The 21221-nt window shown below is 44.7% G+C and overlaps 1 protein-coding gene across 3 annotated transcripts in view; it reads left to right on the forward strand.

The window, feature by feature from the left end:
• The window catches only part of LOC308147608 (diacylglycerol kinase zeta-like), a 56901-nt gene that overhangs the window by 10978 nt on the left and 24702 nt on the right, over window positions 1-21221 (forward strand). The window contains exons 1-25 of one of the 3 annotated variants that reach the window (XM_080519857.1): window positions 2039-2110; window positions 6486-7607; window positions 9672-9780; window positions 9986-10081; window positions 10698-10775; window positions 11015-11077; window positions 12043-12099; window positions 12177-12245; window positions 12735-12806; window positions 12903-13019; window positions 13355-13426; window positions 13515-13613; window positions 13704-13786; window positions 13876-13936; window positions 14017-14130; window positions 14213-14350; window positions 14956-15034; window positions 15107-15162; window positions 16249-16311; window positions 16396-16469; window positions 16817-16928; window positions 17014-17100; window positions 17297-17409; window positions 17495-17595; window positions 20041-20120. In XM_080519857.1, the coding sequence (XP_080375983.1) occupies window positions 6688-7607; window positions 9672-9780; window positions 9986-10081; window positions 10698-10775; window positions 11015-11077; window positions 12043-12099; window positions 12177-12245; window positions 12735-12806; window positions 12903-13019; window positions 13355-13426; window positions 13515-13613; window positions 13704-13786; window positions 13876-13936; window positions 14017-14130; window positions 14213-14350; window positions 14956-15034; window positions 15107-15162; window positions 16249-16311; window positions 16396-16469; window positions 16817-16928; window positions 17014-17100; window positions 17297-17409; window positions 17495-17595; window positions 20041-20120 (2913 nt within the window). In that variant the 5' untranslated portion in view covers window positions 2039-2110; window positions 6486-6687. Of the gene's footprint in view, window positions 1-2038; window positions 2111-6485; window positions 7608-9671; window positions 9781-9985; window positions 10082-10697; window positions 10776-11014; window positions 11078-12042; window positions 12100-12176; window positions 12246-12734; window positions 12807-12902; window positions 13020-13354; window positions 13427-13514; window positions 13614-13703; window positions 13787-13875; window positions 13937-14016; window positions 14131-14212; window positions 14351-14955; window positions 15035-15106; window positions 15163-16248; window positions 16312-16395; window positions 16470-16816; window positions 16929-17013; window positions 17101-17296; window positions 17410-17494; window positions 17596-20040; window positions 20121-21221 lie in introns of those variants that run through there. The other 2 variants (XM_080519858.1, XM_080519859.1) reach the window with 2 other exon arrangements.

Below are 21221 nucleotides of genomic sequence, written 5' to 3' on the forward strand. Positions count from 1 at the left end.
ACACGTCCTCATGACAGTACGGGCCGTTTCATTGGCTTCAGGACACTCAGACTCAGCTGTGAACTTGAAAACAGGCCTGGAAACATCTTTGTCTTAAAATGTCACCATTTGTAGGGATTTGCTTTTTGTCCCCACGAGGAGAATCTGTCCGCACAACATCCATGAATCTCACTCACACACACACACACACACACACACACACACACACACACACACACACACACACACACACACACACACACACACACACACACACACACACACACACACACTCTCATGTAGATGATGATACCGACATCAGAGCAAGATGAGCCACTGTTGTGATGCTTATTTCACATGTTGGTGGAAAAATTACTTTTTGTTTTTTTTTAACCCCGTTGTTTCTGTGAATCACTGCGGGATGGTTTCAGTGTGTGTATGTGTGTGAGTGTGTAACCTTGCCGCTGGGTCAGTCGTCGCCATGTGGATGGGTGACACAGGGTTGCGGTTGTCATGCCAACAGAGGCAGCGGTGGCAGGCGAGGCTCCAGCGGCACGGCTCTGCGGGGGCCGGTGGGAGGGAAGTGAAGGGCCGGAGCATCACTGGCGGCTAATTGTGTGCGTTTGTGAGCGCTGTAGCGAATATGGCTTTATTTCACATCGTATTATCGTACAGTTTTGTACCACGGGCGTCTCTGTTGACGCGTCCTTTGCTCATCAACCTGCCGTTTAATATTTAACGTATCATGAAAAGTCACATTTATTTATCACAGCTGTTGTGCAGCACAGCTCCACGCTAATGCACAGATTAAATGACGCTGTGCAGATTAATGTACCGCCTATTTTTTCCCCACTTTAATGTGTTCCTGATGCATCCTAATTCCACGTATTCTCTCGTCTCAACATCTCAGCTTCGTTCTTTAAATAATGTTCCTCCAATTCTTTCAATATCTTCAGTGGCATCTAACTTTTTTTTCCTGTTTTTAGCTTCAACTGTGACACTTGTTTTTGATAAGTCATTGTTGTGTTTGTAAATGGATTCAGTGCTTAGTAATAGATGGACGTTCTTGGACATTCATTCCACAGTCGATGCTTTTATTTAAAATATTTTCTCCAGATGCCTGAAGAAGTTGTTTAATGGGATCTTTTTTTTTTTTTTTTTAAGCAGTTTGAGTCTTTTTCATACTTTAACTAACTGGGAGAGTCGGAACGCCTGTAGTTTCATGAGTGAAACTCACACGAGTTTCAAGAGATTAAAATATAAACGCAGGTTTAGATTTTAATCTTGTGTTGCTTTTAAGTGGTGAGAACGTGCAGTTAGATTTAGTCTTGAGTTTCAAGTCAATCATAGAAATTTCACTCGTGAAAACATGAGATTAGAGTTAACTGCGTCATGTTTAGAGTTAACCACACAACTTTCAAATCAACCACACGAGTTTAGAGTTAACCACTTCAGTTTGGCCTTGCAACAAGGTCAGCTTAAAGTTAAATGTGCAAGTTTCTTCCTGAAATTGATAGAAATCGAGTTTAGAGTTGATCTTTTAAGTGAGAAGTGTGTCCTGCTATAGTAAAACAAACACTATATTTGACATGTTTTCACCCAGCAGGCTGGTGAAGTAATAATCACGCTGAGAGCGAGTCTATTTGATCCCTCTGAGATAAAAATAATTCATGGAGGTGGGCAGAGAGTGAGTGAGTGAGTGAGTGAGGGGCTTGTCCCTCCCGTCCCCTGATTTTCATCCTATTAGCTGCAGCTGTGGAAATATATAATCCTTGTGGTTTTCTACTTAAAAACTGAAGAGTAGGTGTTGATGTGTCACTGTAATCTCACATTAACTGGTGTGTAATGTGGCGATCTGTCTCACGCCATCTCTGTTTCCTCTTTCTGGGGAAACATTTGATCTCAAACAGTGTTTGTGTGTGTGTGTGCATGTCCAGGAAGTATATTTAGTTATTTTAGTCCTCTCTTAGGCCACGCCCACTTTCTCTCCCCCCTCTCTCTCTCTCTCTCTCTCTGTCTCTCTCGCCTCTCGCCTCTCTTCTGTTCACCAGGCTTTAGTCTCAAATCATACATACATACATGAGAACAGCCTTCACAGCATGGACGGATAGTTGTCTTCACCTTTTCACAGGTTGGCTTTAATTTTCTTGTTTCGAATCGCTGTCGCCGGGCTTTTCTTAAACTTTTACTGGATGTCTGTAGTGGTGTGAACTCCTGGAGCGTGATGCAGTGCTGCTTCGGTCCCTGTCAACTCAAACACTTCACCAGAGGTTGGAAGACAAATCCAGCGAGAAAAAGTTATTCTACTTGGAGAAATGTTTGACGTTAGTTTGCTGATGTGTAGTATTACTTGTTCTTTCTTTTTAGATTCGGATAGAAAACTTGCAAACACTTCGATGCCAGCATGTGAAATCCGTCCACCCCTGCTTTCTACACGCTTAAAAACACACAATATTCTTTAATGTCTGGACAACGCAGGATTTAATCGATGATATTGTGGAGAATGCTGACTGTGAATACAACTTGCAGGGAGCTTCAGCAAACTTTAAAATCCAAAGGAGCTGTTATGAATGATTCAAATAATCTGAATACACAGAATTTTGAGAATGTTTCACTTCAAACTGAGTTGCATTTTCAATTTTTTCCAAGTATTTTCATTCCGTTTTTCATTCCCAAGTCAACAAGTTTTTTTTGAGGATCTTTTAGAGAAATTCCAGTGTTTTACGATAAAGTAGAGTTTTTTGTGTTTTAATAGCTTTTATAGTTGTAGCACATTGTTTTTAAACCATTTGATCAATTTGAACTCCTTCGCTCTGACCTTTTTCTGTTCGGTAACCGCGAACTACTGAAGCTTTCTCGTATTTGTCAACTGAAACTCTGACATGAAAGCAAAGTGAAGGATTGTGGGAGATGAGAACACGCTTTGTTCCCTCCCTCAGTAAAACCACCTGCTCAGACTCGGTATGTGTTGAACTTTGATAAAGAAAATTTGTTTCCTGGTTTTTCCCGTTATACTGCTGCAGCAGAAAGCCCTGAAACGTTCAGCTTGTTGTTGCTGCAGATGAATCAAAGCATAAATTAAGCGTAGAAAGATCACCCAGGTGCTTGTGCATTAGTGGAAATGCCTGTTCAGATAATTGCAGTTATTAGACTGCGATAAAAACTGTTTACACTGACAACATGTCCCTGTTTAAACCAACGACAAGGACATGAGGGCAGTTTAATATCACATCTGTGAGGGACAACAACACGACAAAAACCTTCAGACTGCTTAGAAACACCGTCAGTGCAGCTTCCCCAAATGTGTATTATCTCTGGAAGTTCTACCACAAAACTATGAAACCAGAATCGTTTCATAGTTTTGTCACTTTTGGCGTCTTCGTCACGTCTGGTTTGACTGCAATCAAGACATTTCTGTGTTCCTGTGGGCGAGGTGGTGATCAGACACAGAGAGAGGAATTAACGCCTTCTTAGCGTTTTTTAACAGATTTTACTTGTTGCTTAAAGAACCAAATCGGCTGAAGATGGTCATAGCAGCTCTAAAGGTTAAAATGACTATAAATGTGACAAAAACAGAAGGGAAAAAAACGCTCCCATAAAATGAATAGGTATAGTCGCTTAAAACTGTTCAAAAGGAGAAAAGAAAAATCTAAAACTGCAAAAATTGTGATAACAGTTCTACAGTTCTATTCTATCTCTATACATTCTAGTTGTAAAGCTTCATAAAATCCAGTTTTGTCTTCATTGTAAAGTTTCCGTGGCTCCAGATGAGTTGAATTTGGTAAAAGCAGATGTTTTGGTGCCAACTGTCGCACCTGCAGGTCGATCTTTGTGGTCAGGAGATCAGAAGAACTCAATTCTGTCAGTTTACTGGGAAAAAAAACCCAAAACAGTTTGTGATCAGGAGCGAATGCTATCATTAAATGTGTTTGCGTGTCCTTCCGTGTTCCTGGTGCTGAACTTTGCTCTGATGTGACGTCTCCGGGTTAAAAATAGCCTTTGAAAGCTGAGGGGAAATGTGTGGAATAATAATAAACTGAGCAGTGTGTGAGACGCTCACACACACTCACACACACACACACACACACACACACACACACACACACACACACACACACACACACACACACACACACACACACACACACACACACACACACACACACACACACACACACACACACACACACACACACACACACACACACACACACACACACTGTTTGTCTCCTGGGCAAAACCAGGACAGTTCTGACGTATTCCAACTGAAATTGATGTGTTTTAGTCTCCCTCAGAGAGCCTGGTGTAAACAATATAAAATATCTGCGTTCTTGTGGATAGAAGTGAGTGAGTGTGTGTGAGTGTGTGAGTGTGTGAGTGTGTGTGTGTGTGTGTGTGTGTGTGTGTGTGTGTGTGTGTGTGTGTGTGTGTGTGTGTGTGTGTGTGTGTGTGTGTGTGTGTGTGTGTGTGTGTGTGTGTGTGTGTTGCACAGCACTGCTCTGTGTTTCTTGTAAATATTGGAGTGCAGCTCGTCTCTGGACAGTGTTCAGTTCTCTGGCACCGACAGCCCGTTAGCTGTGGTCAACTCCTTCACTCAGCCCGATCTCACGTCCTGATGCTGAAGTTGGCATTAAGAAAAAGCTCCGTGACGGCGTTCATGGCGGCGCTCCTCACGTCTCCTGCCTCTCCTCCGCCTGACAAAGAGCATTAATCCACCATCAGATGTGTAACCTTTTATCACTGAGTGCTTTCCTCTCATCTGGCTCTCACTTTGGAGGATTATCAGCTGTTACGTAACGACCGCGCACAAAAACCCGTCGTCACAAAGGAAATGGTGCTCGGCTTTAAGTAATGGCGCCATTAACAAGGTCCTGACGATGATAAAGGCTAATACTCTTTAACATGTGAGCAGTTTTCCTCCTCGCTTGTCAAGAAAGCAGGTTAATAAAGAAACTGGGTAATGGCAAACTCCTCTGCCTGGGACTTCCTACACTATCGGCGTGGCATTTCATCTTTTTATAACGGTAATTACATCATTCTTCAGGGTGGCATGAATAGATAAACTTCCTTAAATAGTCAAACTTGCTAACTCAAAAAAGTAAAAGCTGCCAAAACGAATCATGCAGTTACAATGAATGGTTCTGAATCTCTAAAATTCCAAAAAATTGAACAAATATTGTGAAAATAGCTCAAACTGCTACGAAGTTGAACCCAGTTCAAAAGGGAAATAGGAAAACATCCAAAACCGCAGATAAAAGACCTTGAACAATTTGCACTGTCATGAAATTTTTAACACAAAGCTGCTCTTTGAGAAAAGTTTTTACTCAAACTAAAAGTTCGAACAGTTCAAAGTGTGGCGACTGCAGAAAACGGGAGCGGAGGGTTGGGGGCGTGGCGGGAGAGCCGCCCGGCGCCGTAGGAGGCCCCGTTGGTTTCTGACGATGCGGCGTTGAGTCAGGCTGAAACTCCTCCAGCGGGGTAAATGTCACGGCTGGAACAAGCGAAGACGCTCTGGTTTCAGACGCTCACGGTTCCGGCGAGCGTCCTGTCCGTGCACGCCGTGGTCTGACGGCGGTTTGTGGCGTCCTGCTGTGCTGGCGTTTTGTTCCCACGGCTTCACCAGCACTCTCAACTCAAAGATCTTTATCGAGAATGCAAAGCTTCTCTTGTAAAATTTAACTTATACACAGATAATGCAACATTTTCTTCCTCTAAAGATCATTTTACCTTCCATATGTTTAGATGTTGTTTTGGTTTTCATCCAATTAGACAGGAAGTTAATGAAACATTAGTTTATTTGCAAGTTTCCTTAAAAAAAAAAAAAAAGGTGTAAAATTGTGATTTGTTGACCAAGAACTGTGCAGGAAGGTAACAAAAGCGTAGATAATATGAAAGGGAGTATTTCAGGTGATGCTGGTCTTTCCACCTCCACCACGGCAGAATCTGATCCGTTCAGCTCAGTCCACCTCTACCGTCTCTGCAAAGCTCACATTTCTACTTTTCTGCCCAGAAACTTGTTTTCTGGCTTCATATTCTGAACCTATGGAGGAATTACTGATGTGTTACTTTCCCACCTTCGTGCTTTGTACTTTAATTGTTGTTAAGAGGACACATGAGGATCTGCTTCCACCACTTTCTTACGCTGGTTTTATCAAAAGACAGGAAAAGTCATTGGGAGACGGTTTTCGTTGCTGTTAGTTTGTCGGTTGGTCAAAATGATAACTCAACAACTCGTCAATAAGTTTTGATAGAAATGAAACGTATAAAAGGACAAGGAAGAAGATCATATCTTCACCAGGTGACTGTACACCTTCTCTGAGGGCCTTTTTGTTTCGCAGTCTTCTTGACGTTCTACTTTAGTTCAGCTTTAGTGACTTTGACCGAAATGGCACTGCATCAACGATGTTTTTTTAAAGATTTCAGTGATTATCCAACATGTCTTGGTCTTCTGTCGATGGTCATGATAGAAGAACGTGAATAACAGAAAAGCCTATTTGCCTCTTCAGACTCTGGACGAGAAGACATGAGGTCTCCCGGAGTAGCGAGACCGTCGTCTTACTTCGTCTTCCACTGGACGGATTCCATCTCCTTCAGTCCAAACATGAACACGTTAACTTTTATCTCACGTCTGTCTGTCAGATGAACGTCGCCGCCGTGTTCTCCAACCCACCAGATGCCATGAAGCTGCTGTAGGTCAGCCTGGACGTGATGGAGTACTTCTTCCAACGCCACTTCCGTCGACGGCAGAAGAGACAGAAGCCGGCTGCCGTGGCGGTGGCAGCGCGTCAGCCTGCCCCCGCGGTTCAGACCAGCAAAGCCAGGAGGCGCTCTAACGCGGGCCTGCCTTCTTTAGCGCTGGTTCAGTCCCGCCGTTCCTCCGTCGGCTTGCCTCCCTGCGCGGAGCAGCGGCGGCGGCCCAGCGCCGGCCTGCTGGTGGCCAGTGGTCAGCGCAGACAGTCCATCATCGAGCTGTCGCTGGCAGGGGAGCCGCTGGCCAACGTCAAGAGAGGAAGGGTCCACTGGCGGCGTCCCTCCGGCGCCGCCTCCTGCGTACACAGAGGACTCGCAGTCCGACGCAGACGTCCGTCCAAAGTCAAATCCATCGAGCCTCACTTGCTTGGATCGTCGATGCTGCTGGCGAGTGTGGTTCAGATGGGAGGAGGAGGAGGAGAAGAAGAGCCGGGGAAGTCCGAGTGTCAGACGGAGTCAGACGGAGAAGAAGCGAGCGACGAAGACGCAGAAAACACAATAAAAGATGGAGGCCGTGAAGCCGGTGATCAGATGCATTTGGCTCGGGGCGTCGTCGTCGAGAACCTCCGCGCGCGGCCCCTCCTCCGAACGCCTCGCTGCCTGAGAAGAAACTCCTCCCACCTCCTGCCCGCCGACTCCGTGTTCCAGGGCGACACGGCGGGTTACGGCGTTTACGGTCGATATAATCCACAGACGAACCTCAGCGTGAACAAGCCTCTGCAGACCTCCGTGACCAGTCCCAGTCTGCGCTCCGGCCCGGACCTGGACGCCCGAACCGACGGAGCCGCTCTTCCAAAAAGCTGCTCGTCACCAGTGGACGTCTCCGAGGGAACCATTTATTATGACCCTTATTCTGAAACATGGGACAACTTCCTGTCGTATGTAACACACAAACAAAAACACACTTGTTGGTAATAGGTCTGAGTTAACTGCCCCTCTAGAATCCATCCAAGTTTCAATATTCAAGATTTCATTTTAGGAAATGTTTATTACATCTGCCAAGGATGCATGTCCGTCTGTATGATCGTTAGCAAGATTACGTCAAAACTGCTGCACGGATTTTGTCGAAATCTTCACCACAAATAGAAATGAGGCTCTGGAAGATTCCATTAGATTTTGGAGGTGATCCGATAACAGGTCAGACTTTGGCAGACGTAAACGTTCTCGGTTTACTCTTGATTTTTATCTATTTTTTGGGGCGATAAAACCAAGTGAAGCTTTCGGAGTTAATAGTCTGACCCACTTAAATTAGATGTAGACTCCACATGGCCCCTGAATTAAAATAACAGCTTCACATTTTACAAGTTTTTTTTTTTAGGCACGTTGCACCATGTTTGTTTTCAGGTCTCGAGATGATGAGTGTCACGTGGAGTTGTGTTTTATGAGGACGACACGTCATCAGAATGTGCCGGAATAGAGATTAAGGTTATTTAAGCTGGTGAACGTGGCTGTTTGGTCCAGATTTGTGCAGCTGGCAGAGCAGAGGAAGTTTTGACTGACAGGATAACAACTTATTCTAAATGCTGGCTTACATTCAGCATTCTGTTTCTACATGAAGCCTATTGCCATTCGAACACAACTCCAGTCCTCGAGGGCTGCAGCCCTGCAGGATTTGGGCGTGTTCCTGTTTCCACACAGCTGATTGCAATGAGCAGCTGGTTTTCTGGCTTTGTGCTGAACGTGGTGATGAAGCATCAGGACGTTCAGTGGAGGGAGACGTGGAAAGCATGCAGAGATTCGGCCCTCTGGGATCTGAGTTTGACACCCCTGCATTAGAAGTACACTATTTACCCCTTTTTTATCCACAGCTATAGAATAGAATAGAATAGAATAGCCTTGAATGCAGATGTCAAAACTGTTGCTCAGGTGAGATTTGTGAATTTTAATAATCATATTAAGTAATGTATACATTTTATGACAGGTTTTAACCAGTTTGCCGTTTCAAATGGTTTCAGTTCTTTGACCCATCTTAACTGTTTTCTGGTATTTTTTGCACTGCAGGTTTTATCATTTTAAATTTAAGGCTTTTTGAGTTTGCGTTTTAGCCATTTGTCATTTCATCATAGTTTCTCAGTTGTACATTTCACTTACAAATATAGAAGTAAACGAGCATCATTGAAGGTAAAAAAAAAAAGTGGATGTTAAATGGAACTGTATTTTCCTCAATAAGGGATTTCTTTATTGTGATTTCCTCCTGGTTATCTTTCTAAGAGGTGTGGCTGGAAACTCAACATTGGAAAGGTTTGTGTTTGATTGGTGGCATTAAGTCGTACTTGGGACAAACCGCAGTAGTGTTGTTCTTTTGTGGTCTGTGACTGTCAGACGAGGTGTGAGGAAGGAGGAGCACAGGGTTGGTGGGATTCTAACCCGCAGCTGAAAATCTGCAGCATCACAAGATCACAAGTGTGGTCATAATCTTATGGCTCATCGTGAGGATGTACGAGTTTGGTGTTGGTGGTTGAAACCCTCCCTACTGTAAATGATCTTAAATGTCGTTTTGCTTCAGTTGACTTGATGAAAGAAAGTCCCACAGTCACATCTGGATCCGTTTTTCAGCTTCAATTCAAAAACATTCAACCCAGATGATTAAACAAAATTCCTGGATTTAATCTGTGATTCTCACACACATTACCAGAAAGTTTTTTTGTTGTGGAACCACAAAACAACATATTTGAATGGGTTAATTGTCTATATTTTTATGAACTAATCCCACTTTTCATCTTTATTTTGAACTTGAGTTCTACATTGAATGGAAACAGAATTACAGTAAATTTACAACACATTCTACAGCCCTGAAGTCAAAAGTCCAAAAGACAAAACTGTTTTTGTTTCCATGACAACGGTGTGGTGTCCTGAATCATTCACACCTGGACAGATCAGATCAACATGACACTGGAATGCTATTTCCAGCATCGTTGTGAGGAGTTCCGTTGTGTTTCCAGGAAAGCCATCGCCAAATCTGGCCTGCAGCATCTCCCCTGTGAGCCCGGCACCTCGTCTCTGAACCGGACCGACCCCGAGTCCAGTATCCGCAGCACCGTGGACTGGACGGTGAGTCCCCCCCCCCCACCCACCCATGTCCACTGACACTGCCATCACATCCTGCTCCCGATTCTTTCACCAAACCAACTCTTAACACCGTGTTCCCTCATCAGCCACTTTATTATATATTTCACACGTCGACTGGGACTTTGACGTGTGGGGGTTTGCAGGCGGTGGTGAGGAAGAGAGAACATGCTGTGTGTTGTTTCCGCAGGAGTCCGCCGTGTACGGAGATCATATCTGGTTTGAGACCAATGCGTCTGGAGACTACTGCTACGTGGGAGAGCAGCACTGTTTCGCCCGCTCACTGGTCAGTGTCCCCCCTCTTCCTGTTTTCCTTCTCTGCCCCCCCCGGACTGGAAATCCTCTGCTTTGTGTCGGTGGTCTTTACTTATGATAAAAATCAAACACATCCATGAGGTTCTCTCAGGAACATCTTCTGATTTGGCCCATACACATTTCAGAATTCTACTGAGTGGTTAAAACTGATGTTAAACCATTTAAGAAAAGGTTGAATTCCCTTTGTTGCGGTATTCATCCCATTTCTTCGAATCTTTGATTCTGACACTGAGCAGAGTCTCCAGACCCTTAAAGCACCCTTCCAGTGGAGCACTGATCCACGCTGCTGCGACATTGAGCCGTCCTCCAGGGTTTAGAAGTGGCCGCCTCGCAGGCTCAAACCCAGTATTTTTACTCAAGGTCAAACGTAGGAAGAGCGGCTGCATCACATTCAAAGTCATGACATGTCACATTCTGTCATGTCACAGATGTGGTCCCCAAAGACGCCTCGGTAATCCAGTGCTGCCCCCCTGTGGTTAGACAGGACACTATGTCTTCATGATTGAGGCCAGAATCTTCTGAGGATCGAACCGACAAAGTTTGAGTGTTTCATTATTTAAAACGTAAACTTTTTTCTCTCTTTCCAGCAAAAGTCGGTCAGTCGGAAGAAGTGTGCCGCCTGCAAGATCGTCGCTCACACCATCTGTATAGAGCAACTGGAGAAGGTAATAGATCTCCCAAATTCTGTGGTGTTGAACTTGATTAAAGGTGGCGGGGAGCAGATTACAGACGGACGCCTCAGTCGTCTTTGATGAGGAACGAGCGCAGAAGGATTACACCTCCAGTCCTCCAGAATGAGTTTAATTTGAGGGAGAAATGAAGAGCAGGATTACTCCAAAGCCCTCGGTCATGATGGAAATGATTGATGTTGATCTTTAACTGTCCTCCCCCGTCTGACCTGCAGTTTGCAACCTCTAAAGCCATTCTGTTGGACGCCACCGTGCCCCTCAATGACCCCGACTTTAGAGTGAGACACACCAAAACTCCTCGTCTCCCTCTCCTCTCTCCACCTGCGTCCCGCCATCCGGCAGAAACACAGCGACCGGGGCTGGAGTGGCGCCGGGGTCCAGTCCATTCCGTGGATTCTGTTAATAGAAACACCAGCACAACACGGGGGTTTTCCCTCCATTCGAACTCGGTACCAGTAGAACTGAATGGACTGGATCCGGGCGCTGCACACAACCACTGGAAACTTCCACTTTCCCCTTCTTTCGTCAGGCTTTGAAATGGAACCGAAACTGCTCTGTCTCCGTCTGATTGTTTTCGGTGTGATAAATAAAGGCTGCGCTGGTTGAAGGAGTAAGGAGATCTTTGGGAGGAGGCTTCCTCGAACAATGAGGGAGGAAACGGTAAAGGTGGGTCATGAGGGAGGAAAGGCTTCACAATGCAGACTGAAACTGGAACACACACACAGGTTTAAATTGTCGGTTCCGGTTCTCCTCTTTGCCTCCCTGAAGTCGGAGCCTTCCTTCACAGGGGCCATTCTTTCTGTCACCATTTTGGATTTGCTTCATATTTTACAGAGATGATCTACATGAAGCTGACAGTCAGCATGCACACATTCAAACCTTGATCGTCTTTGGTTTCTGAGATATGAGGGGCTTTAAAGTGGTTCACGAACTACCAGCTGGACCTGTTTTGACTTTTTAAACGCACGTCACATCCCACTTTATAGTAATAAACGATCTCAGAGGGTGAAAAAGATGCAGGCTTTGCTTTGTGTGTGCTTTGAAATCTGAAGCAAATTCAAGGTGGTTCTGTTGGAAAACCGTCTGATTTGATGTGGACTGACTTGCGCTTCTTTCTTCTAAATCAAGAATGAATCTCTTCGCCTCGCCTCTGAAGGGACGTCCACGTCTCTTTCTAACCTCTCCCTCTGAATGGCTCTCTAAATACAATCCCACCTCTCCTTCTTCTCCTTCTGTGCTCCAGATTAATTTCAGGTGTAAGCCGTCGTTCAGAGATTCCAGTTCCAGGAACATTCGAGAGGTGAGTTGTGGAAGCCTTCAGGTTTAATGCAGTCACGTTGATGTGTGTGAGACGTTACCATGTGTTTCTGTGTTCAGCCCATTGTGGTGCATCATCACTGGGTCCATCGAAGGCGGCAGGAGGGCAAATGTAAACAGTGTGGGAAGGTGGGTCCAAGTCTGATTACAGTTTTGTCTTTCAGGCAAGTTACAAAGACACAATATCTTGGTTTCCTAGGAAATGATTCACAATATTCAAATTTTCTGCACTGAATGGAGGCTTATTTGACATTTTTGCTCTAAAAAGTGCTGCAACATAGAAGTTTGACAATTTACTTTACCACCAATAAGTTTGTTTTTTTTTGTTTTTTTTGTTATTAAAAAAAAGACATTTTTAAATACATTACAGTCATTCCAATGTGCTTGTATAGAGAAAATAGAAAAGCCCAACATATCCACATGAGCAAGCATTACCACCAATAAGTTGCATAAAAACTTTAAATCTCAACCCGAAAATTAACATTCTCCGAAAATATAACGAAATAGTAGTACCAAACTGTACCACAAGGTGGTGTCGTCCGAAATAGTTAAAATGAAAAACAGATGATCTCATTTACAAGCACAGAGCGGGCGCTTCTCCTTCCTCCCTGTTTTTAGGGTTTCCAGCAGAAGTTTGCGTTCCACAGTAAAGAGATCGTGGCCATCAGTTGCTCCTGGTGCAAACAGGCTGTGAGTAATTTATTAAACTTTCTCTAAGTTCAACATCATGTGTTCTCCATATCCTGATGAATGACTTTGTCTGATTTGTAATTTTTTTTTTCTTAGTATCACAACAAGGTTTCCTGCTTCATGCTGCAGCAGATCGAGGAGGCTTGTCCAATCGGAGCTCACGCGGCTCTAATAGTCCCGCCCACCTGGATCATTCGGATCAGACGTCATCAGGTGAACGCCAGGGCGCCATACTTGACTTTGAATTAGGTTTAAGGTTCATATAGTCGTCAAAGGTTGTTTTTTTTTTATGCCAGCTGAGATCTGCTTCAGCTCCATACCAGCCATGTTGTTAGATTTCTTTAATCTGAGATTGTCAAGAAGAAAAACCGTAAAGGATCTGGATGTGCCTGTAAAGACGGAGACATGTTGAATTTTAGTTTGGCCTAAAATCTCCAGGTAAAGAAGTATAAATGAGACTGGAGTTTTGACCTGAGAAGTCTGGTTAAAGACAGGATGTTGGTTTTGCAGGATTATTTCCACGTTGATGGTTTTTCTTCTGCTTCCAGTCGTCCATGAAGTCCAGTAAGAAGAAGAAGAGGACGTCATTCAAGAGGAAGAGCAGCAAGAAAGGAGTGGAGGCGAGTCCCGAATTAAGACCTGTGCTATAACACACTTTATTTAAAATGACTGGTCACCAAGCCAATGCTCCCTGTTCCTCGCCGACAGGACGGGCGGCTGTGGAAGCCGTTTATAATCCGACCAATTCCGTCACCGCTCATGAAGCCGCTGCTCGTCTTCGTCAACCCAAAGAGTGGAGGAAACCAGGTACAATCAGACACTGAGGATGGGAGATAAGTCATTGATCTTTCCAGCTCGCCTCATCAGTCTGTTTCCACGGTTGTTTGTTCCTCACAGGGAAACAAGATCCTGCAGTCCTTCATGTGGTTCCTGAACCCGCGGCAGGTCTTCGACCTGAGCCAGGGCGGACCGAAGGAGGGGTCGGTGCCTCCCACACTCACGTCACACTCCTCCACGCAGCCGCCGGCGACCTGGGCTCAAGAACTAACCCTCTGTGTTTCTCTTCCAGTTTGGAGCTTTACCGTAAAGTCCATAACCTGCGGGTGCTGGCGTGCGGCGGCGACGGCACGGTGAGCTCCACCGCTTTCCCCTCTACACCTTCATCCACCAAATCCCCCCCACGTTGACCAGTCGCTGTCTGTTCAACCAGGTGGGCTGGCTCCTGTCTTGTCTGGATGAGCTGGGGTTGAACCCTCAACCTGCCGTGGCCGTGTTGCCGCTGGGAACAGGAAATGACCTCGCCAGGACCCTCAACTGGGGCGGGGTGGGTACCAACCGGGACTGTTTGATAGCCAACAACCACGGCAGAACTGAAAGATGTGTATGTGTTTGTCGTGTGTTTCCAGGGTTACACCGACGAGCCTCTGTGCAAGATCCTGTCCCACGTGGAGGATGGAACCGTGGTCCAGCTGGACCGCTGGAACCTCCGCGTGGAACCCAACCAAAGTGCCGCGGCGGAACCGGACGAACAGCAAACCGATAAGGTCGGAGTTCAAACCGTCTTATGACTGAAAGAGGCTTTATCTTTTTTTTTTTTACCATTTTGAGTTCACCTGAATCCAAAAACAAACTTTAATATTCATTGTTTTCTGATTTTAGCTGTTATTTTTTTAGTTTAATTTTTTCCTTTTTTAAACATTTTTTGGTATCATTTGTCATTTTAGCTGTTTTGGACATTTGATTTGTTTTTAATTTCAAACTTTTTTTGACATAAAATAGTAATTTTATAGTCATTTCAAATTTTTTTGCAGTTTTGAGCAATTTCAACCATTTTAGCCATTTTAATTTTTTTTAATTTCTAGATGTTAAGTAATTTTTCTTCTACATTTCAAGCAGTTTTTTATAAAAATGTTTTGCATTTGTAGCCTTTTTTGCAATTTTTTTTTTTAGCTAATTCACTATTGTATCGTTGGAAACATTGAGAAATTTAGTGTGAGGGTGTTCATTGCAACTTTTCTCTCCGAGTCTCACCTCGGTGTGTTTTAAGCTTTTAGACTGAGAGACATTGTACTTTAACCTCCTTGCAGTTACAGATTGTGTTTATCCAGAACCTTCCATTATCTAATCCTGCTGCTGTTCCTCCTCTCAGCTCCCTCTGGACGTCTTCAACAACTACTTCAGCCTGGGATTCGATGCCCACGTGACTCTGGAGTTCCACGAGTCCAGAGGTAAGTTCACTTCAGTGCCGTTCACTGCCGCGTCTGCAGAATTCTAAATGTTTGAACACCGTCTCGCTTCAGAGGCAAACCCGGAGAAGTTCACCAGCCGCTTCAGGAACAAGATGTTCTACGCCGGGGTGAGAAAACCAAAAAGAACGCAGTCACACACAATCATTTTTAAAGCTTTTCAGGTTCTAATTGTCTTTTAAATCAGCTTGAAAAACTTTGTAATCATCAACTCTGTTTGTTTTATTTGTATTTTATCCATTTACTGCCACTTTTTTGTTTATTTTGAGAGAATTTCTATATAATCGACTCTCCTCTTTGTTCAAATGCTGTATTATTGCAAAAGTTTTGCAACTTTCAGTTAATTTTATTTGTATTTCTGCAGATTTAGTGTAATTTCAGGGCTGCTCAATTATTGAAAAAGTCATAATCACAATTATTTGGGACAATATTGAAATCACATTTATTTACACGATTATGTCTTTGAATTTGGAACAGCGTTCATTGAACATGTATAAAAAAGACTGTTAACTATATAAAAATATCTTGCGATGTAGTAGTAAAAAAACTGTTGTACTGCACTCAATCTTTTGAAAACAAGAAATAAATAAAATAGAAAAAGAGTTAGATATACTTTAACATAAATACTTTGATCAAATGTTCCAAAATAAAGTAGTGGAGGTGCAGAGCTGATGAACGGGAGTCGGAGGCAGCGTGTTCAGCAAGGAACTCCAAACTTTATTCTCCATTCCAATACAATTCTCACAAAACGATTTTCTTTTCTTCCACTCGGAAACGCTGCCTCTCTACAAAATAAAAGTTCCCCACTTCCCCACAGTAATTGATCGCCACAGTGGGGAGCTTTATTTTGTAGAGAGCCGTTTCCGGTCAGTAGTATTTTGGTGTAACAGCGTGTGGCGCTGCGCTCTCATGTTGGAGAGAGAGAGAGAGAGAGAGAGAGAGAGAGAGAGAGAGAAAAGACAAGAGTTACTGAGAAGTGTGGATTAATGGAGAATAAAGTTTTGAGTTCCTTGCTGAACACGCCGCCTCCGACTCCCGTTCATTGACTCTACAACATCGTACTGTTTCCTCCATTAGAGGAATTTTGAGATCGTCTGGAGCCAAAATCGTAATCACCATTACATTTTGATTAATTGAGCAGCGCTATGTGATTTGCAGTGTAATTTAAAGGGTCTCCTCATGTTTGTCTCTTCTAGACGGCCTTCTCCGACTTCCTGATGGGGAGCTCCAAAGATCTGTCCAAGCACATCAGGGTGGTGGTGCGTCCTCAGTGAGGTCACGCTTTGTTTCAGCAGCGATTCCCCTGCTCTGAACACAACGTGTGTATGTGTGTGTATTTGCAGTGTGATGGTACAGATCTCACGTCGAAGGTCCAGGACCTGAAGCTCCAGTGCCTCGTCTTCCTCAACATCCCACGGCGAGTCCTTAAAATACTCTTTATTTCCATACGCCTTATTGGAATTCTCTTCAAAAGAAACATTGAAAACATTTTTCCAGCTTATAAAATTGCCATTTTAGTGGATTTTCATTTCGTAAAATGCAACATAAAGTCTATGTTTTGTATATTAAGTGAAACTATATAAACTTTCTGAGTTCCAGTCTCTTTATTTTAAAGTTTAAACATATTTTGTGGCTCCAGTTGAATCTGATTGGTGGACAATTGGTAAAATCAGAGATTAGTTTTACATCAATGTAGTTTTAACATCAAACCGAGAATTGAATAATGAATTCAGGGTGCTGATTCTCACTGAATTGTGTGTGCAGGTACTGTGCGGGGACGACTCCTTGGGGAAACCCCGGCGATCACCACGACTTTGAGCCTCAACGACACGACGACGGATACATCGAGGTTATCGGGTTCACCATGACGTCCCTGGTGCGTAGCCCCTCCCATTTCATTCCAAATAATAATCCATTAAAGTGACATCAGTAACGATCAAAGTGACACCGTGTTCGTGCAGGCCACCCTCCAGGTCGGGGGTCACGGTGAAAGGTTGAACCAGTGCAGAGAAGTCACGCTGACGACCACCAAACCTCTCCCAGTCCAGGTACACACACATCTTACCTTCTATACAGAGGAGACTCTAGTTCAAAGGTAGATTTATCTTCTGGTTAAAGAAGCCTCAACATTTTTCAACGAGTCTATTAAATGGATAGAGCAGCTAAAAATAGCTCCAACTAGAAATGCATGAGACTATATATATATATATCTGTGTGTGTGTGTGTGTGTGTGTGTTTCTTCAGGTGGACGGTGAACCCTGCAGATTGGCGCCATCTGTGATCCACATCAGCCTCAGGAACCAGGCCAACATGGTCCAGAAGACCAAGAGACGCACCTCACTGCCACACCTCAACGAGTCAGTCTCTCTCTCACACACACACACACAGTCTCAGCTGGCTTGAAGTAGTGTGTGTGAGTGACCTTGTGTGTGTGTGTTCCAGTCAGCAGCAGGTCCCGGAGCGGCTCAGGATCCGAGTGAACCGGGTCAGTATGAGCGACTACGAGGCCCTCCACTACGACAAGGACAAACTACGCCAAGCATGTAAGGACAAACCCAGAAAACTCTTATTTCTTTATTTATTTTCCGTGTTTCTGTGTGCGTTGTTCCACAGAGTGACCACTGGGGGGAGCTCTTGCCTTTCCCTTCACATTGAACTGGGAGTTTCTGGCAGTGTGAACTGGTTCTGTTGGTGCACAGTCATCCTCCCCGTCTGGCTTTTAAATGTTTACTCAGGCGGTTCCGTCAGTGTTTACAGTCAATAACAGGAGAATCTATATTCCTGCACCACTTGCCCTGAAATCGTTCATTATTTTTCTGTGTTCTCTGGGCTTGTGTGTGTTTTTACATAATCGCGCTCTCGTCCTTTGTTCTAGCTTTTGGAAGTTTCACTTGTTTTCTTGTTATGCAAATCAATCGGCGCTCCACTCGTGGATGTGTCACTCTTTGGGGAAGGTGATAAAAATATGTTTCCTACCCCGAGGTGCCGAGTCTCGTCTCAATGTCACGTCTTTCTTTCTCTCTCTCTCTCTCCGGGCTCGCCGTCCCGTCCTGGACGTTGACACACTTTCACAGCGTCAGCAGGTCGACCCTCGAGCCACCATTAACAGAGCCGAGAAATCCAGGTCAATGTGAGAGATGTGAGGAGAGACGAGCTTCCAAACGAAGGAATTAAACAAAACATAACGAACACAACACTGAGAAATAATTGCCTGGTTGTTGTAAAGTTGCCCCCGGCTCCTGTGGGTTTGAGGCCCCCCGAGGTAAACGGCGTTGGTGTGGCGATATTTGCCGAGTTGTGAATGAGCCGACAGGAGTAAACAGTGTGTCGGTATCAATGAGAGGTGTCTGTGTGGGCTCTCTCTCTCTCTCTCTCTCTCTCCCTCTCTCCCTCTCTCCCTCTCTCCCTCTCTCCCTCTCTCTCTCATGCTCAGCCAGCAGTGGTGCAGCGGCCGGCTACCCGCCCAGCGCCGCCCTGGGGACGGCTCGCTTTGTGTTTGGGCGCTCACTCACAGATAGCCGGCCAGCTCGGTTCGCCTCCATTTCCTGGAAATAAAAGCTCAGACTTGGACCTCGACCCACGAGGGAAGGAGTCATATCTGAGCATCAACATTTCTCAAAGCAAAAAGACATAATTACATTTCATAATTGAAAGAAGGCGCTACAGAAATCATCAAAATGAATCGAAAAAGATATGGGGAAAAAAAAAGAGAAAACATCAAAAACAGGAGAAAAAAGCTGGTGCATCAGCCCCCATGGCTGCACAGCTTCAAACAGCTCCACATATACATGCTGCTCCCCGGAGGAGCCGACGCTGCATCCTCAACCTGTGAAACTCCATCATTGTGAGCAAGAGAACCACTGCAGATCATTACTTTGTATTTAGTTTCACACTATAATTCAATAATGCCACCAATTTATATCAACTTCAGCTGTTCTTTGAATGACCATCAGAGGTCAGCTTGTCTACGTTTTCATTCTGTGGCTTCCTGCAGCATGTTTTTGCAGACTCACCCTCGCAGTGTGGCTCTACGCTGACGATGCGTCTCTATTGAAGCTCGCTCACTGTTAACGCGGCACTCTTTCCTCTTGAGGCGATTATTTAGATGGAAAACCATCTTGAAAGGTTGAGGAAGCTAAAACTGGTCAACAAAGGATAAAGCAGATAAAGATTGATATTCAATATATCACTGAGGAGGGAAGGTCCAAACAGGTCAGAGCCAAAGGCTGTTCAAATAAAGAAAGAAACTCCAAACTGCGCCACAGTAACGTACTCAGATCTGGCGAGAAGATAGAGTACTGAGGTCAGTCAAAACTCAGAACCTTGGTAAAGAAGGTTGGTGCCAGAAGTTAATCTGTTAGACCTCGTAGGAGGATCTTGACAAACCTCACAGTCCACATTCATCGTCTGCATTTTCTCTCGTTACAGTAGAAGGAGAAACAGACGCCGCTCTCGAGTGTTTTGGGCAGTTGCCATTAGCAGGCTGCTGGTCAGTCCACAGAAATCCTCCTTAAATTAGTGGAAACTGCAGATAGGCTCATTTTAATTGCTTCGTTGCATTCTTTTATTATACGGGGGAATTCCTTGAGGAGTGTCGGGATAATAAGGGAACGTGGAGGTTCTCCTTTGGGAGGTCTTCTCTGCCTCGGGGGGCGGCCCTCCAATATTCACACTTTCAAGGACTCGGTGAAGTCTCACAAGTTTTGACCACTGGGACTAAACAAACAATCGCTTGTTGAGCAGAAACCCGAAGTTCTGAGGTGAATAATGACGCCTCACACGAAAACAGAAGTGAAGCTATTTGACGGGAGGATTTCAGCCTCATTGTTCCACCAACATGGATGAAAGCGTGAAATGGTCTCCGGTCCAGCGGTGGCGGTCCCAGGTCTGACCAGAAGTGAAGCGGGACCGTCGGGGTCCTGCAGGCTGCTGTGCCAGTGGATATCAAAGTGCTGCTGGATAATTGTCTTGTTCCTCTGTATCTGCAGCCATTCCTCTGGGACTGATCGTGGTTCCCGGCGACAGCGACTTGGAGACCTGCAGAGAACACATCCAGCGTCTGCAAGAGGTGAGGGGGAGGAAAAAAAGGGACGGGGCATGAGAAGGTCACGGTTCTGTGTCACGAAACGAGACGAGAAAAGCTGCGAAACACGAAAAGAAGCAGGAAAAGTACTTTTTTTTTCTTTTTTTCTTAAAGTTACCATTGAGATAATGAAGCTGTGTGAATATGTGAGTTGGATTTGGATTTTTGGACACATCCAGGTTCTTCTTCTCCTTCTACAGCCAGCTTCTTAGTGGATTTTGTCGTTTCCATCCTTGGTTTTTGGTGTGACTTCAGTCCTGTTGCCACCAGGTTTGATTTAATGTTGAAAGAATGAAGTGAAACACGACGTGGTGCAGCCGCGATGGACTCGGTACATGGAGAGTGAATTTATCGCAGTTCAGTCGCTGTATTTTCCCAGAGTGAATTAGAGCTTTGTGGTGCAGCCCGGCAGAGCCTCCTCCATCTCGCCTGCTGACTCCTCAAACATTTTTATTGTATTTTCTCTCATTCTTTAGCCTCTTTTTGCAGTCTGCTCATCTCTTGCTCTCTCTGCAGTGAGCTGATAGCAGAGCTTCCAGTAATGTGAATATTTATCATGTGAAAGAGACGTATGGCGGCTTTAAAATGTCTTCAGATTATTTTCTAGGGGTGTGCTTTTAATTTGAAGGTTTGTTATTCTTCATTCTCCAGGCATTTATGAGCACGAGTCCATTATTAGAGGTAAAAATGGAGGTCATAGAGACGTGCCTGCGTGTGTGAAAACTCGTCTTTTCCCTTCTTTCCTACACTCCTTATTATTCATCTCCAGGACTTCTGCTCTGTCCATCCCTCCTCCCGGAGAGCGGGGACACAGGTTGGTAGTTAGACTCTGTTTGTGGTGTGTTTGTTGCTTTGGCCCAGAGGCACACGGGAAACTAACATGTGGGGGGAGAATCTTTGAGTGATTAATTAGGGAGCCGCTCATCAAAACGTAGAAAAGCCGCAGAACAAAGGTCAGATCTGACACTCGTCTTACTCGTCCTGCTTCGGATCCACAAAACACGCTCCGATCTAAACAAACCAGCTCCCACACAGATAAACAGAAGAGTCTGTACTCCACAGGTTACACAGGCCATCATGTGCTCG

Source organism: Blennius ocellaris (assembly GCF_963422515.1).
Source record: "Blennius ocellaris genome assembly, chromosome: 24".
Lineage (NCBI taxonomy): Eukaryota > Metazoa > Chordata > Actinopteri > Blenniiformes > Blenniidae > Blennius > Blennius ocellaris.